This window comes from Bison bison, unplaced genomic scaffold (assembly GCF_000754665.1).
Source record: "Bison bison bison isolate TAMUID 2011002044 unplaced genomic scaffold, Bison_UMD1.0 scf7180017864503, whole genome shotgun sequence".
Classification (NCBI taxonomy): domain Eukaryota; kingdom Metazoa; phylum Chordata; class Mammalia; order Artiodactyla; family Bovidae; genus Bison; species Bison bison.
In genome coordinates this window covers 7,942,818-7,958,628 of record NW_011495061.1, presented here as the reverse complement: position 1 = coordinate 7,958,628, position 15,811 = coordinate 7,942,818, and the positions used below count along the sequence as shown (strand labels likewise).

At 49.5% G+C, this 15,811-nt stretch overlaps 1 protein-coding gene across 1 annotated transcript in view; it reads left to right on the top strand.

Annotated features, from left to right (window-relative positions):
* GALNT18 (polypeptide N-acetylgalactosaminyltransferase 18) overlaps positions 1–15,811 on the top strand; it is a 357,593-nt gene that overhangs the window by 337,625 nt on the left and 4,157 nt on the right. Inside the window, exon 11 of the mRNA XM_010829347.1 lies at positions 2,687–2,851. Within this exon, the coding sequence (XP_010827649.1) occupies positions 2,687–2,851 (165 nt within the window). The remainder of the gene's footprint in view (positions 1–2,686; positions 2,852–15,811) is intronic.

Genomic DNA, 15,811 nt, shown 5'->3' with positions numbered 1-15,811 from the left:
GATCAGTCATGTCCGACTCTTTGCGACCCCATGAATCGCAGCACGCCAAGCCTCCCTGTCCATCACCAACTCCCTGAGTTCACTGAGACTCACGTCCATCGAGTCAGCAATGCCATCCAGCCATCTCATCCTCTGTCGTCCCCTTCTCCTCCTGCCCCCAATCCTTCCTAAATCCTACCAGTCATCAAATTCTCCCTCAATGCCAATAAACTGGAAGCCACAGCAGGTCATCAACTCCCCTTGATGGTGAACTGGGAACCCAGGCCACCCGATGGACGGTCTCAGGATTCTGATGAGAAGCCTATCTCTTACCCAGTTTAGGTGTTGACTAGGGCCTCCATGGCTCTGTGTTCTAGTCACATTTCCACGTTGAAGGCAGGCATTCTACATTTGGCCTCTGCTTAGAACTTTGATCACCCTTTACCTCTTTTACGGGAAGAATCAGTCACCCTGGTAGTTTTGATGTCCATTTCCATGGATTCATAAAACTTCCTTGGAGAGCAAACCCAGCTGTAATGAATGTCTACAATCTGTCTCTCCATCCTTTTTGTCCTGCCCTGCAAGGCTGACTTTACAGAAGTTTCCATGGGCTCCTATGTTGTCTGACTTCCAGCTGGGTTCTTCCAATGGGCCAACCCAGCAGAGGAACGGACTAGGGAAGGGAAAGTGATGTTGGGGTGGTTATTAACCACCACTCACCATCACCTCAAACCTCTCCCTCCCTGGACCCTTCTCGCAAGTCTCTCCATGTAACTTTTACACATTCTGGTACCTGCTGTCTCCTCTCATCCCTTTGAGCCTGGTGACGGTAACAGCTCCATGTTACTGTCCCAAGGAACTAAACTATCCCTGTGCTCCCTTCCCCTAGACCCACACCGCTGAGAACCCTGCCTGTATTTACCCTCCTTGGATTCCTCTACCTGAGCGTGCCACCTATTTCCTGCTGGGACCTTAGCTGATCCACTGACCTGAGGCTCTTTTTAACGTCTGAAGGATGACTGCCTCTCCACCCCTTCCCTGGATGCTGAAGTTCAGGAAGAATATGGCCCTGAAAGTCCACCCCTTATTTGCTCTCCTCATGTGCGCTGCCCTTCTCCCGACACAGTCCCTTTCATGCTCTGCACCCTGTTTTAAAAGTCCTCGAGAATCACCTTCTTTAACTAACACAAGAAATACTTCCTTTTACCATTTGAAATTAATCAAAAATATTTATCAGTGAGAGTTTTTTTTTAATAGATCAAGATAACAATAGGGCCTACCCTGAAATCTAACCTAAAGCAGAGAAGTACGGTGTCTTGATTTGTCCATGTGACCTAATCATAGGTTGGGGTTTTAAATTTCTTTGGTGATACAGGATGAGAGCTCACAAACCCTATGACTGTCCTTGTTGGGAACCATTGCCTAAGGTTGGGGGAAGTGACTGAAAACTGTGAAGGCCAAGGTCCTATGGCTTTCCGCTAGACCAGAGTCAGCCCCGATCTCTGTAAATAAAGTCATTCATTTGTATTGCCCATGTCAGTGTTTGCACTACAGTCACAGAGCTGATTTTCCAGACCATTTGGCCCTTTGTGCAAAAAAATGGTTAAAACAGCAGCCTGACTGCTCTCCTTTGAAAGGCCCACTGACATGGTTGGCCCTTGACTGGCATCTGGGAGCTTGGATTGCAGGAAGGTTCCCACCACTCCCACAGATGGTAAGAGCGGCTCACTGTGCCCAAACTGATTATACAACTAATATGGTTTATGCTGAACACCTGCCTTCCTGCTGGAAGTCTGCGATAGGTATGTACCAGGCAGAGGCTGCCTGTGTGACGAGCCTCCAGTAAAAAGCCTGGGTGCTGAGTCTCTAAATGTTTCTCTGGTAGATAACCCTTCACAGGCATTATCTCAACTCCTTGCTGGGGACTCCTGGGCATCTTCTGTGACTGCTGTAGAAGGAGCCTTGAGAGCTGACACCTGGTTTCCTCCAGGCTTTGCCCTCATGCCTTTCTCTTTGCTGCTTTGATTTATATCTTTTCCCCAGAATAAATCATAGTTGTGAGGGCAACTATATGCTGAATCTTCTGAGTCCTAGAGAACCACCGAACCTGGTGGTGGTTGGGAGACCTCCCAGCATGCTGCAAAGCCCCGGATATTTATTTTCCACCTGGCCCTTTAAGAAGAAGTTTGCCAACTGCTCTACACAGTCTTAGGATGGATGGAAATTGCCTATTACATATCACCCCTCCCACAGAACTCTGAGCTCCCTAAGACGTCGCCCAGGTCTTTTGCTCTTTAGCTCCTGGTCAAGTGCAGCATCTTACACAAAATATTTATGGAGGGAAGAAGTCAGCAAGCCTGCAAATAATGGATTCAAGCAGTGTTTCTTAAACTGTGGGTGGTGAAATCCATTTAAAAGGTTATAACCCCTGTTTTTCAATGAAAAAAGTATAGAAAATTGAGTATGCTGCATATAGTGAGGCTAAGTTTGATTTCTTGAGAATTTTGTATCAGTTACATCTCTGGACCAGGCACTGTACTGAATCATAACGTAAAAGGGTCTCTTCTTGTCTGTTACAATGGAAGATTATTTGAAGGCCCCTGGATTGTGCTCTCTTGGCCGGCTGCCCAAGGAGATGCCCCGCAGACCCTCCCCACCTCTCTGGCTGTTAACCTCTGACCTCATTCTCCCCACCCCCGGCCCCCAGAATGTGTACTACACGAGCAGCCAGCAGATCCACGTGGGCATCCTGAGCCCCACGGTGGATGACGACGACAACCGGTGCCTGGTGGACGTCAACAGCCGGCCGCGGCTCATCGAGTGCAGCTACGCCAGAGCCAAGAGGATGAAGCTCCACTGGCAGTTCTCTCAGGTAGCGGCCCGCCCGAAGGAGCAGCAAGAGGAACAAGGGAGGGGCCAGGCCTGGGAGTCATGGGAGGAATGGAGGGGCAGAGCAGAGGAGCCAGTCTCAGGATTTAAAGAGCACCTACTATGGGCGGGGGTGGAACTGGTTAGCTCATTGACTCCTGATACTGGCTCTGAGGGAGTTTATTATTATTGTCATTGTTGTTGCTTTAGTGGTATTTTATTTAACTTTTAGATATAAGGAAACAGGCTCAGAGGTGGGAGTCCCCTGCCTGAAGTCACATAGTTAGCGGGCAGGGCTGGGATTGAAACTGAGTCTCTGACTCTAAAACTCACATTTCTTCTGCATAAGCCCCTTCTGACAAGCGCAGCCCCCGTATCCCAGGTACAGACCGTGCTGGGTCATCTGTGATCTGTGAGCCACTCTGCCTTCCTCCTCGTTCTGCAGGGAATGAGGTTTCCTCAAAGGGCAGTGTCTGGGGACCATTTTGTGAAGGGCAGTCTGCACACTGGTGACCATGAAACATTCCTTTATTAAGTCTCCATCAATTCTGAGGACTGTATTTATCTTCCTGCTCTGCAATGGCCCAGTTATAAAATGATGGCCCAGGAGCAGGGCGCCAGCTGCAGACACCCCATGATGACCCAGCTTTGAAGAAAACCCGTGCCTTGGCCCAGAGGCCTCCAGCCCCTAGGGAATCCATTAAGTTAGGATCCATTTCCACCCACAGATAGGAGCATCCACCTCCCAGGGAGTACAGGGAAAGCGCTCATCACAGGAGGTAAGGGAGTTCTTTTAGAGCCTCAAGGCTGCTGGGCGCTGCACGTGGTAGATGCTCCTGGGGAAGTCAGAAACAGAAAGTCTATACTCGCAGGATGTAGAGGCAGAGGCCCCGACTCAAGACTCCCAGCAAGCTGCTTCCACCCTGGAAGGAGGCTGACGGGCACAGGAAGGAGGTGTTCGGTCGGCCTGACCTTGATTCCAGCCCTCACGTCCAGTTACTCTCCCCTGTAGTGGTGGATGGGGGGCAGGGAGGTCCTGCTACATCAAGTCTGGCACAGGGCACCTCTGACCTGTGGTCTGGGTGTGCAGAACCAGATAGACCTGAGAGAGACCCTCAGTTGGGTCCTAAATGGATGGTGAAGGTCAACTCTCAACAACAAGTTCAACCTAAGTCATAGATTCACGGGCTACTTGGAGGGCAGGAGTGAGAGTCCAGACCAGGACTTTGTGACCCCAGAAAAGCAGATGTCGGGGAGCAGCACAGGGAGACAAATGACAGCACACCTAAGGGCAGGTAGAGGATGCAGCTCAGAGTCCAGGCTGGGCCTGCGCAGGCCGTGGGGTTCAGTGAAAGGGAATGGTGCCCAGGGACTGGGGCCTCCGGTCTTGCCCCTCCCTATCCATGTGACCTTTGACACGTGCTGCAAACGATAAAGTTCTGTCCCATAGGAAGAATTAGCTAAGGTTCATACAGTGTTTACCCTGTGCCAGACTTCTGGGTGCCGGACACACACCAGCTCATTCAGTCATCACAGCGACTGTGTGTGATTTGCTGTGGACCGTTAGCCCAAGATCATAGATGAGGCACAAAGATGTCAAACAACAGACCCAAGGCACTCACTGGTTATTATTATTACTCCTGACCTACTTCAGACTCTCTTTTCTACTTGTAACTGTGTGAGGATGTTGGAAGTGGCCCCTAGAAGCAGGTCAGGGTCAGGGCTGAGGCTTAGAATAGAGGACACGTCTTCCTCCCCTTCCCTCTCTCCTGGTGGAGCCCACATGGCCCAGCTGTGGCCTGTTGTGGCCCCACACTGTGCCCAGTGGAAGGCTCTATCAGTTTCCTCTGCCAGGCTTCCGGCCCGGAGCGACACAGCACAGGGCTGCATCTCCCCTCTGTTTTTCAGTCGCTCAGTCGTGTCCGACTCTTTGCGACCCCACGGACTGCAGCATGCCAGGCTTCCCTGTCCTTCACCATCTCCTGGAGCTTGCTCAAACTCATGTCCACTGAATCAGTGATTCCATACAACCATCTCATCCTCTGTCACCCCCTTCTCCTGCCTTCAATCTTTCCCAGAATCAGGACCTTTTCCAGTGAGTCAGCTCTTCCCATCAGGTGGCCAAAGTATTGGAGCTTCAGCTTCAGCATCAGTCCTTTCAATGAATATTCAAGGTTGATTTCCTTTACAACTGACTGGTTTGATCTCCTTGCTGTCCAAGGGACTCTCAAGAGTCTTCTCCAGCACCATTCGAAAGCATCAGTTCTTCAATGCTCAGCCTTATTTATAGTCCAGCTCTCACATTTGTACATGACTACTAGAAAAACCATAGCTTTGACTAGACAGACTTTCTGTCCACCTTTAAATTACAAGGCAGAGGGAGCCCTGAAGATGTGCGGTCAGGGAGGAAGGCTAACCGTGGGCTTGGTGGTGAAGTGGCTATTGTCTCCCAGCTCACGTTAGATGCAAAATAGACTCGCAGGCTGGAGGCAACAGAGAGAAATGGGTACATCGGCCCGTGGAGGTGAATGGGGCTGACTGGGCTGGGTGAGATGGGGACTGTACCATCTGGAGGGTCTTGTCGTGGCTCACATCAGTGCTGCCTTCAGTCACTTTGCTTCTCCCCTGCTTTCAGTTTCCTCCTGGGAGTTGTATGCCACCATGCAGGAAGATGGGGGTGGTGGGTTGGGGCAGGGCTGGTGGCTTTTCAGAAGAGATACTACATAACTTAACCCATTCCAGTGTTCTTGCCTGGAGAATCCCAGGGACGGAGGAGCCCAGTGGACTGCCGTCTATGGGGTTGCACAGAGTCAAACACGACTGAAGTGACTTAGCAACAGCAGCAGCAGTACATAACTTGGCTCTTGTAGATGACATGAGAGTTTGCTCCATATAGGAGTTGAGAGGGGGCATTCCAGGGAGAAGGAATGGCATAGGTGCAAGCTGAAGGCACCAAACCCAAGCTACGTGCAGGGAGCTGCAGATGGTGCGTGTGGCTGGATCCTGGCGGGCATCGCGGGGCACACCTGGGGATGCGTCTAAGGGGCAGACTGGCATGGACCTGGTCCCATGGAAGGTGAGGCTTCATGTGGGGGACCGGTGTGTTAGGTCTGCGTTTTGAAAGCCCGCAGTGGCTGGAATTGTGGAGCTGAATGGTGAGGAGAAATTCTAGAAGGGGGAAAGAGGCAGGTAGGAGAGTTACCAGAGACTGAGATGCAGCTTGAAAGTTTAGCCATTCCTTCCTCCTCCTCCTTCTCCTCTATGACCCTGGGGTCTTCAGGACCCTGCCTGGCCCCCACGATCTCCTGTCAGGACAGAATCTGAGGCTGCCCCCAGGAGCCCAGCGTTTGGTGGGGTGGACCAAACAAGCAGGCAGCTGTGGCTGGGGGTCCTGGGATGGGCAGGCACGCTGCTTCAATGCACTGGGAGAGGAAGGAGGAGAGGACCCAGGTTGCCCTGGAATACCATCGAGAAATCAGGGCCCAGCCAGGCACCTGCCACTCTGGGAACTGTGTGTCACTGGCTATGAGTGCCCCTGAACTGAACTGAAGTGAGCTCCCTAGGCTCTTTCGAGTCCTAGCTCCTCCCAGAAGCTCCAGAATCACCAGGGGCTATTCCTTAGATTGTCTTAGATTGTCTGTGGGGCTTCGGCCTCTCTGTGCCTAGCCTCATGCAGTTTGAATCTGAACTTGGGCTGCTTTGACATCCCATCCCTGCACACAGGCATGTCCAGCTCCTTTCCAGCCCTCGCAGACAGATGGCCTTCCCACCCATGCCCAGATCCAGAGGCCTTGGTGCCCCAGCTGGCCCTCATCTCATCTGCCCTTTTCTGACTTGGGCAGAGAAAGGAATATTCCTCCAAAATCCAGCTCCATCCTTCACTCATCTCAGCACATACACAGCCCTGAATGGGCAGCCCCACACACTCATGCTTGAAAGGGACACTCTGACAAAAGCAGGCCATGTTAGCATGTGCAGCCCTGAGGACCGGGCAGTTTTTTGCTCCTCATACATAAATCTAATTAGAACCCCCAGGGCACTCTGGCATCACCTCTTTGATCCTTCTACCAAGGAAACTGTTTGGAAATAATATTTTTAAATCCCTAATTTGCAAACCCAGAGCAGCCACTCTCACTTGATATTTAAAAATTAATGTTTGTGAAATTTTTGTTTCATGCAAAATGATCAATATTTATCAAGCATCCTGGAATCTGTCCTCAAGCCCTTACTGTTTAGGAACTACTGTTGACGAGGCCAGAGGAAGCTGGAAGCCTCTTAAATGATTAAAGTTATGACCTGGGCTAATTTTCTTGCAACAGGTTTTAATCTTTGCAAATTACAATGGGATTCTACCAACTAAAATGTTCTGGTGCAGAAGTTGGGCTGAAAGATTTTACTGGTGCATTTCAAATCTTCTTCTCACTTTCACATTCTGCATTATTTACTCTCCTGAGGGCTGCATTTAAACACCACAGACATTTAGGCTGAATTAATTCCAAAATAATCTAGTGTGATTCTCCCAGTTTCTCCTACAAAGAAGATAGTATTTGCATATCTTAGTGCTCCATCTCATAGCCTGCTTTTCTGTTTAACAAATAAAATGCCTGTCCTCTAACCCCTGCACGCTCTTCTGAATTTCCAGTGCTTCAGGATGAATCAGAACAGCATTAGATACTGACACTGAGAAACCACATTTGATGAAAACATCTCTCAGCAACGCTGATGTACAGGGCTCTGATGAGCAATTTTCCAATGATGAACATTCTTTCCTTCAGTCATTCATCAAACATTTATTGAGCACAGTGGTTGGGCAGGAGGGATGCAGATATGAATCAGACACGGCCTCTGCCCTGGAGGAGCTCTTGGGTGTATAAACACATAACAAAACTGGATGGCAAGAGCAGAAATGAGGGGGATGGATACAGTGTTCTGGAAGCCCAGGGTGACGGGCTCTGTCTGCACAGCTCAGGCAAGGCTTCACATTCGAGACATGTTTGATCTGGATCTTGAAAGTTGCAGGATACTTCCCAGGTGTAGAAAGGAAGAACAGCCTATGTAGAGGCTCAGCATGGGCAAAGGCAGAAAAAGGCAGGGTATGTCTGAGGAATAAAAATTCAGTGTCGCTGTGGGTGGAATTTAGAATTGGGGTATGAAAGAGATGAGACACAGAGTCAGTTTGGAGGCAGGTAATGGTCATTGAAAATTAAGCCCAGGAGGTTTGACTTTACCTTAAAAGCCAAGGGAGGAGCTAGGAGTGTTCATGGGCTCCCCTGGTGGCTCAGATGGTAAAGAATCTGCCTGCAGTGCAGGAGACCCGAGTTTGACCCCTGGGTCAGGAGATCCCCTGGAGAAGGGAATGGCTACCCACTCCAGTACTCTTGCCTGGAGAATTCTATGGACAGAGGAGCCGGGCAGGCTATAGCCCATGGGGTCACAAAGAGTCCAACAAGACTGAGCGACTAACACTTTCACTTCACTTTTCACAGGAGGGGTTCGATAAGCTTTAGATTGACATGATGTAGTCTGAATACCTCTGGCAGCAGAGTGCAAGGTGGAATGGAGGACAGAGAAGAAAGTAGGAGGCTGTTCCATCACCCTTGTGAGAAAAGGGATGGATGAGGTTGCCATGGGGGCATGGAACCAGGCAACTGCTGGGGAGAACATTGAGAGACAGTTCATCAGTCTATCGGAAGTAGTGATGAATTAAATGGAGGTAGTTGTGAGGGGAGATTATGAATTGAGGGCCACCCCAGGCTCTGAGTTTGAAGAAGTCAGTTAGCACCTATCTCTAAACAGCCAACATTTCCCATGTCAACAAGTGATGAGACTTCATTAACATCAGAAGTGGTAGTTGTTCCTTCATGATTTTTCTAACTTGTGACTCATCCAGAATTAAAGAATTTCCTAAACTGACTATGTCCTGGGATCATAGACTCATATACATTAGGTATAAGACTTTAGGGCTTCCCAGATGTCACTAGTAGTAAAGAACCTGCCTGCCAATGCAGGAGACATAAGAGACACAGGTTAGATCCCCTGCAGAAGGGCGTGGCAAACCACCCCAGTATTCTTGCCATACTTGGAATCCCATGGACAGAGGAGCTGGGCAGGCTACAGTCCTTGGGGTCGCAAACAGTCGGACATGACTGAAGCAACTCAGCACACACACGTGCATAAGACTTTAACCTTCTCAGAGTACCCCACATACTGATATCTGGGGGATTCTGGGATTAGGCAACGCAGTGTCAGTGAAAGAGGCATCTAATAAGTGCCCCTGGACCAAGAGAAGGAGACAGGGGGAAGCAGGTATTAGGTCACTACACAGGAGAACTGTGTGGCACCAAAGCAATGGACTGCCTCTCAGGGGCAGTGAGGCACCCATCCTCCCCACCACCCCCCATCACTATCGCTTTGAATGGTTAAGCAAATGCCACGTCCTCTCTCCAAGATGTTATTGAGGGAATTCATGACCTAGGAAGGCTGTTATGATGTGTGTCCTTTAAATTTCAGCTTCCTTAAAGTCTATTTGAATACATGGTTGAAGCAAGAATGACCTCAGGAATGGATGATCTCCACCCTCAAATATCATAAGGGTTTCTGTAGGCAAAGAGAACAGGCTTGTCCTAGGCATCTCTGAGGGAGGACCAGCTGGAGGGGGATACAAGGGCAATTTACAGAGCAGCTTTCTCATAGAGATGTCTGGACATGAAATTGGCCATTCAATGGCATTGAAATATGTATAATATCATATATGAAACGAGTCACCAGTCCAGGTTCGATGCACGATACTGGATGCTTGGGGCTGGTGCAATGTGACGACCCAGAGGGATGGTATGGGGAGGGAGGAGGGAGGAGGGTTCAGGATGGGGAACACATGTATACCTGTGGCAGATTCATTTCGATATATGGCAAAACCAATACAATATTGTAAAGTTAAAAAATAAAATTAAATTAAAAAAAAAATTGGCCATTCAAGGAAGAGGTGGACTCAGAGAACCACTCAGCAGGCCATTAGTGGTGTCACAGCTCTAAGTAGACTTGGATTGGATGGTTCTCAGGGCTTGCCAATGAAATTCTATAATTCTAAGCTCCTAATGCCCAGAAAAGGGCTTTTTCTACCTAGAAGCTCCAAGTGGGCCCACCTTACTAAGAAGCACCATGAACTTGAAAATGAGCTGCACGTCTGCTATGAGGGTCATTGTTATCCCACTTTATGGAATTGTTTATCTGTTATTTTTCTCCATAACTCTTTCTCCCATCAACTAATAGACTGGAGGGATGGGCTATCTTACACTTTCAGTGTCTCTAGCACCTAACAGAAAGCCTGAAACAGAAGAGATACTTCAGGATGCTGTCGATTAAATGAAAGAATCCTTTCTAAAAATTCACAAATACTAATACAAATATTCTGTGTCCCAGATCTCGAGACAGGTTTGTGGGAGACCCAAAGATGAACTCTACCCTCAACAACTCCTCCTTGCATGCACGTATGCATGCTGAAAAAAAAATAATCGTACGACAGTATTTCAAGGACATTTGAACATGGTAGTCAAAGGGCTCAGTTTAGTTGGGAAATCCCTGCAAGAACATTTTTAGAGGGTAGTGCGTCCAGCCGCGATACACAGCCATGATTGAAGCAGGCTGCTCCAGCTTACTCTTCCTATAGCTTCAGATTTGGGGGAGGAACGTGGAAATGATCTTTACTAAAACAAGTATGCATACTGTATGAAAGGGAGTAGCAATTTGTATGAATATTTGTTAAAACAAGAGGCTCTGATGAGATGTCAGTGTGTTCTGACCGCACTTCATGCTGCCCCAGACTCTGAGATGTGTTGTCATCCCTGTGGGCCATTGAGGGTGATAGAAACACAGACAAGTCCCATTCAGTGCACAGGGCAGCCTTCCCACTGGTGGGCTGTCCTCCCATCTCAGCCCCCAGTCTTGCCTCATTCTCAGCTCAGAGGCAAGGGCTTTAAAAGGCTTTTTAATGCCTTTTCCAAATGGAGAGCATCAAGGATAACAGCAGAGATGACCGTTAAGGCCGGGAGAGAAAGCATTTCGAGAGCCTGCAGAGACTGCCTGGAAGAGAGCTGAGCGCAGAGCCTGGCCATGGACCACTTGTTCTGATTTGTGGGTTCTAATTTGATAATTTGATGCAAGATGAGTAACTCACTCCAAAAAGAACTTATTTGCAGAGCACATTTCCCAGGGAGCATCACTGATTCTGCCAAAGAATTTCCCAGCACGCAAGGAGGAGGAGTCCTTGACTTTCTCCTGCTCCAATCCCCAGGCGCTGTCAGGAAGTCCAACTTGGAGAACCTTTTGTACTGAGAAGAAAAGACTATAATCGGGTGTTTCTTTGCAGCTCTGGAATAAAGCAGCTTTTCATTTCCATGTCACATGAAGGGGCAAGTGTAGAACTGTCCGGTTTTGAAGGACTGACAAAGCTTTATTTAGGCCCTGAATATTTTCTTAGTTATTTTTAGTTTATGGCTGTCAGCACTTTAGATCAGGAGCCAGGACCAGGTGTGAAGGCTCAGTACCTCACTGTTCAGACCCAGGGGGAATTTTACTTATTTATTTAAAATTTTCCTTTAGTTAGTTACTTATTTTTGGCTGAGCTGGGTCTTCATGCTGCACCAGCTTTTCTCTAGTTGCGTCAAGTGGGGGTGACTCTCTAGTTACGACGTGCAGGCTTCTCATTGCAGTGGTTTCTCTTGTGGAGCGCGGGCTCTAGGTTGTGCAGCCTCAGTAGTTGTGGCTTCTGGGCTCTAGAGCTCAAGCTCAGTAATTGTGGCTCAGGGGCTTAGTTGCTCTGAGGCATGTGGGATCTTCCCAGACCAGGGATCAAACTTGTGTCTCCTGCATTGGCAGGTGGATTCTTTACCACTGAGCCACCAGGGAACCTGTGTGTGGGATTTTAAATTTTATGTATCAAACATTCACGTGGTTCTTACTGTGCACCAGGTACTACTGTAACTGCTGTATAAATATCACTTCATCCTCATGACGTTGCCATCAGGCGCTTCATATCCCCATTCTTCAGATGAGGAAACTGAGGCACAGAGAGATTATAGTATTTGTCTGAGGTCAAATCAGGATTCTGCCTCCAGGGCCCATGCTTTAAACCTTAATGCCAAGGAGGCTTTGTCTTGTCTCTAGAAAACCCGTGGATTACTGCAGTAGGAGTTTGGGGCTAGGGTCTCCCTGACAGCCAGCTGTAGATGTGTATGAACAGGCTGTATTCCTCCTTCCTCAGCAAACTCCCTCCAGCCGTCTTGCTGGATACCCTCCTTCACCCTTCCTTTTGCATTTGACATTGCCATTACCCTATTTTCAGTCCAACAGACCTCAGAGCAAATCCCAAGCAGAATCTCACTCAGGAACAGGTGCGTCTCCTTTAAGAACAACAAACACCAAAGCACTTTTTAAATAAACCAAGTGTTGAATATTCATAGTACAGAAAGACCACTTTCCTCTACAAAAAAGACTTAATCTCAGGATTTCTTTATCTAGCACTAACATCCCACCCATGCTTTGAATTACTTGGTTATTAATCATTAACGACTTAACCTGGAAACTCCCACATCCACTGTGCTTAAAGCCAAAGACCCACTGGGCCACTTGCCCATGGAAAACTAATTAGAACGAAAAGTGGAAACAGAGCTCTGAAAGAAGCAGTCTTTGAAATACAGGATTCAGTCTTCACGCAACCTCCTTGTAAACACCTTGATTGCAAGCACGAGAGCAGCCTGAGCTTAGCTCAGCTGCTCCGGGTGCTCCAGCTGGGGGCGATAAGCCAAGCCTCATCCTTTCCCCAGAGAGGATCACGGTTTGCTTGTGGTCCCCAAAGTATGGTCCCTGGACCAGCAGCACCGGCAGTTGTGAAAAGCACTGCTGCTAAGTCGCTTCAGTCGTGTCCGACTCTGTGCGACCCCATAGATGGCCTCCCACCAGGCTCCCGCATCCCTGGGATTCTCCAGGCAAGAACACTGAAGTGGGTTGCCATTTCCTTCTCCAATGCATGAAAGTGAAAAGTGAAAGTGAAGTCACTCAGTCGTGTCCAACTCAGCAACCCCATGGACTGCAGCCCACCAGGCTTCTCCGTCCATGGGATTTTCCAGGCAAGAGTACTGGAGTGGGGCACATGCAGCTTAAAAATGTGCTTGCTTCCTCCTTCCCCACCCCTGCCAGTGCTCTACACTCCACACAGCAGCCGGAGGGACCTGGTTAGCATGTCAGTTCCACCCCGCAGTGGCCAGTCCTGTCATGGGATGAACAGCCAAAGTCCATTCACATTAGATCTTGGGCCTCATTTTCTCCCCCAGCCCCATGCTGTTCCCTGTACACACTAGGCCTGTGTGGGTCAGAAGGTGGGGCCCAATGATCAAGGGTGTCAGAAAGCCCTTCAGGGGCTGTCTAATCCATTTGCCCTGCCCACATCCCCAGGGTTAGTCACCTGCCGTAGACACACACCTGGGCAAACAGGCAGAGAGGAAGTGCGTGGCTGTGAAATCCGGAGTCGGCTCCTTAGCACCTCAGCCCAAAGAGCTCATGGACCATAGTACCATGTGCCCCGCTGGGCCCATAGTCAGTGCTCCATGTGTCTGTACCCCCACGGTCCTCTGGTACCTTTTAAAAACAAGAAGACTGAAGCCCAGGATGGCTCAGCCACTTACCAGGGTTACAGCCAGGGAGAGCTGGAAGCAGGGCTGGGAGCAGAGTCCCATGTTCTTGCTTCCACTCGTCCCAACTCTGATGCCCGTTCTAGTCTCTACGCCAGAGAGGCTTGGAAGAAGAAGGAGCTAGGCTGGGGGCTGGGAACCCAGCTCTAGAAATTATTATTAGCCTTCTTAATTCCATACATTCAGCTTTCCTTTTTTTTTTTTTTAAACACTGTTTCCATACTTAACTCGGTTTCCGTTCCAATTAAGCTCTCTGTGTGCTGCGGCCTCTCTCCTGCCAGGTTTAATTGCCCTTATTTAAATTTTTTAATTAAAAGTATTGTGTGTTTCCAGATCCTGTTGTAAGTATTACACAAATAATTTAGATAACTGGACTGGTAAACCCAGCAACTTCGCCCTCCCCTGAGGGCGGGGCTGCCAGGGGCTCTCTGGTTGAGAACCTGCTAACAGGTGGTCCTGGCTCCTTCCTCCCCGCTCCCCACCCCTGTGCTCTACATGCCACACAGCAGCCTGAGGGACCCGTTTAGCATGTCAGTCCCACCTCGCAGTGGCCAGTCCTGTCACTGGATGAAGAGCCAAAGTCCCTTCACACAACCTGCCCCTCTCTCAGCTCCTGGGTGTCCTCTCCTCCCCCGACCCCATGCTGTTCCCAGCACACACCAGGCCTCTGGGGGTGCGGGATCTTCATTCTGGGACACAAGGCTCCCCGATGCACCTAGACTCCTTTTTTCCTCCCTCACGCTTTGCCCAGCTTGCATCTTCTCAGGATTACCCCCAAGCATCTCCCGCTGCTGCAGCCTGCCTCCTGCTCACAGCAGTTCCCGAATCCTCCCAACCTGCTGGACTTAGTCTATCTGGGCTGCTGGTATAAAAAGAAGACCAGTGACTGGGAAACTTGAACAACAAACATTTATTACTCACCATTCTGGAGGCTGGAAAGTTCAGGATCAAGGTGCCAGCAGATTTGGTGTCTGGTGAGAACCCTCTTCCTGGTTTTCACATGGCCACATTTTCACTGTGTCCTTGCGTGGCCCAGAGAAAGAGACCATCTCTCCTGCGTCTCTTCTTATAAGGGCACTAATTCCATCAGGAGGGCTCTGCCCCTGGGACCTAATTCCTCCCCAAAGGCCCTACCTCACATCACACTGGGGATCAGGGCTTCAACACATGGATTTATAGGGAACACATTTAATCCACAGCACTGTTCTCCATTTTTGTGCATAATCTTAGCACCTTTAACACACTAAAGAATCTACTGTTCTCTCTTCCTCCTAGAATACAGTCTCCACAAAGACGAAGTTCTCCTTCTGTTTAGTCACTGATATGTGTCAGTGGCCAGTAACTGTTCCCAGAATGTGATAGGCACTCATTAAATACTGGATGGATGGATAGAGCGATGAATCACGTCTTTGCAGAGAACTCTCAAAAGAATGAGATCAACCTGACTCCAGAGCCCCTGGGACTCATCGGGTGGCCTTCCCCTACCCCAAGCTGTGGCGCACCAGCAGCTCTCAGTCTAGTTCACCAACAGGCCTGGGCGGGGATGAATGGAGGGGAGGGTCTGGCCACTCAGCCTAGTGGGGAAGAGTGAAGGCGGCAGACTCCCAGCCCGACTCTCCCACTGACTGACCGTGTGGCCCAACTCTCTGAGCCTCAGTCTCCAATTCTACAAAATGGGGATAATTCTTACCTCCACTGCTCAGCGTTATTGTGAGGAACACTTGAAACAGCGTGTGAAGCACTTAACGCAGTGCCGGGGACACGGGGAATGAGCCCTGACCGTCACTACTTTTGTCTCAGGGCAGAGCCTACAGGTAGAGGTAAGGATAGCAGCCCCCCCAGGCTGCCCCCAAAGGTGCTGAGCTCACTGTGAAGGGACCCAATAGAGAAAAGGAGTCTCCTTCATAATTGTGGCAAATCAAATTTGCCCAGGAATGAGGTGAGATTCCAGAGTTTGCTCAATGATAGAGCTTGAGGTCTGGGAAGGAAGACAGGAGGGAGACTGGCCAGTGACCAGCACAGCTGCACATCAGAGAGTGGGCTGGCTCCTCTCTGCATATCCCACATATGCCCCAAGACGTACACCAGGCCTCCAAGGTGGCCTTACTGCTCTGTTCTAGAAGATCCTCCTTCAAAGCCTCTGGGGAGAGAGCTCTCTTGGCCTCATTCTCCACCCTCAGGTCCGGATGCCCTCATTGAGGTTGTGTCTCCTTCACAGCCCTGCTCTTGGCCTGACTCCATTTCTCTCACAGCCTTCCCGGAGGCCATACCGGCTGTTT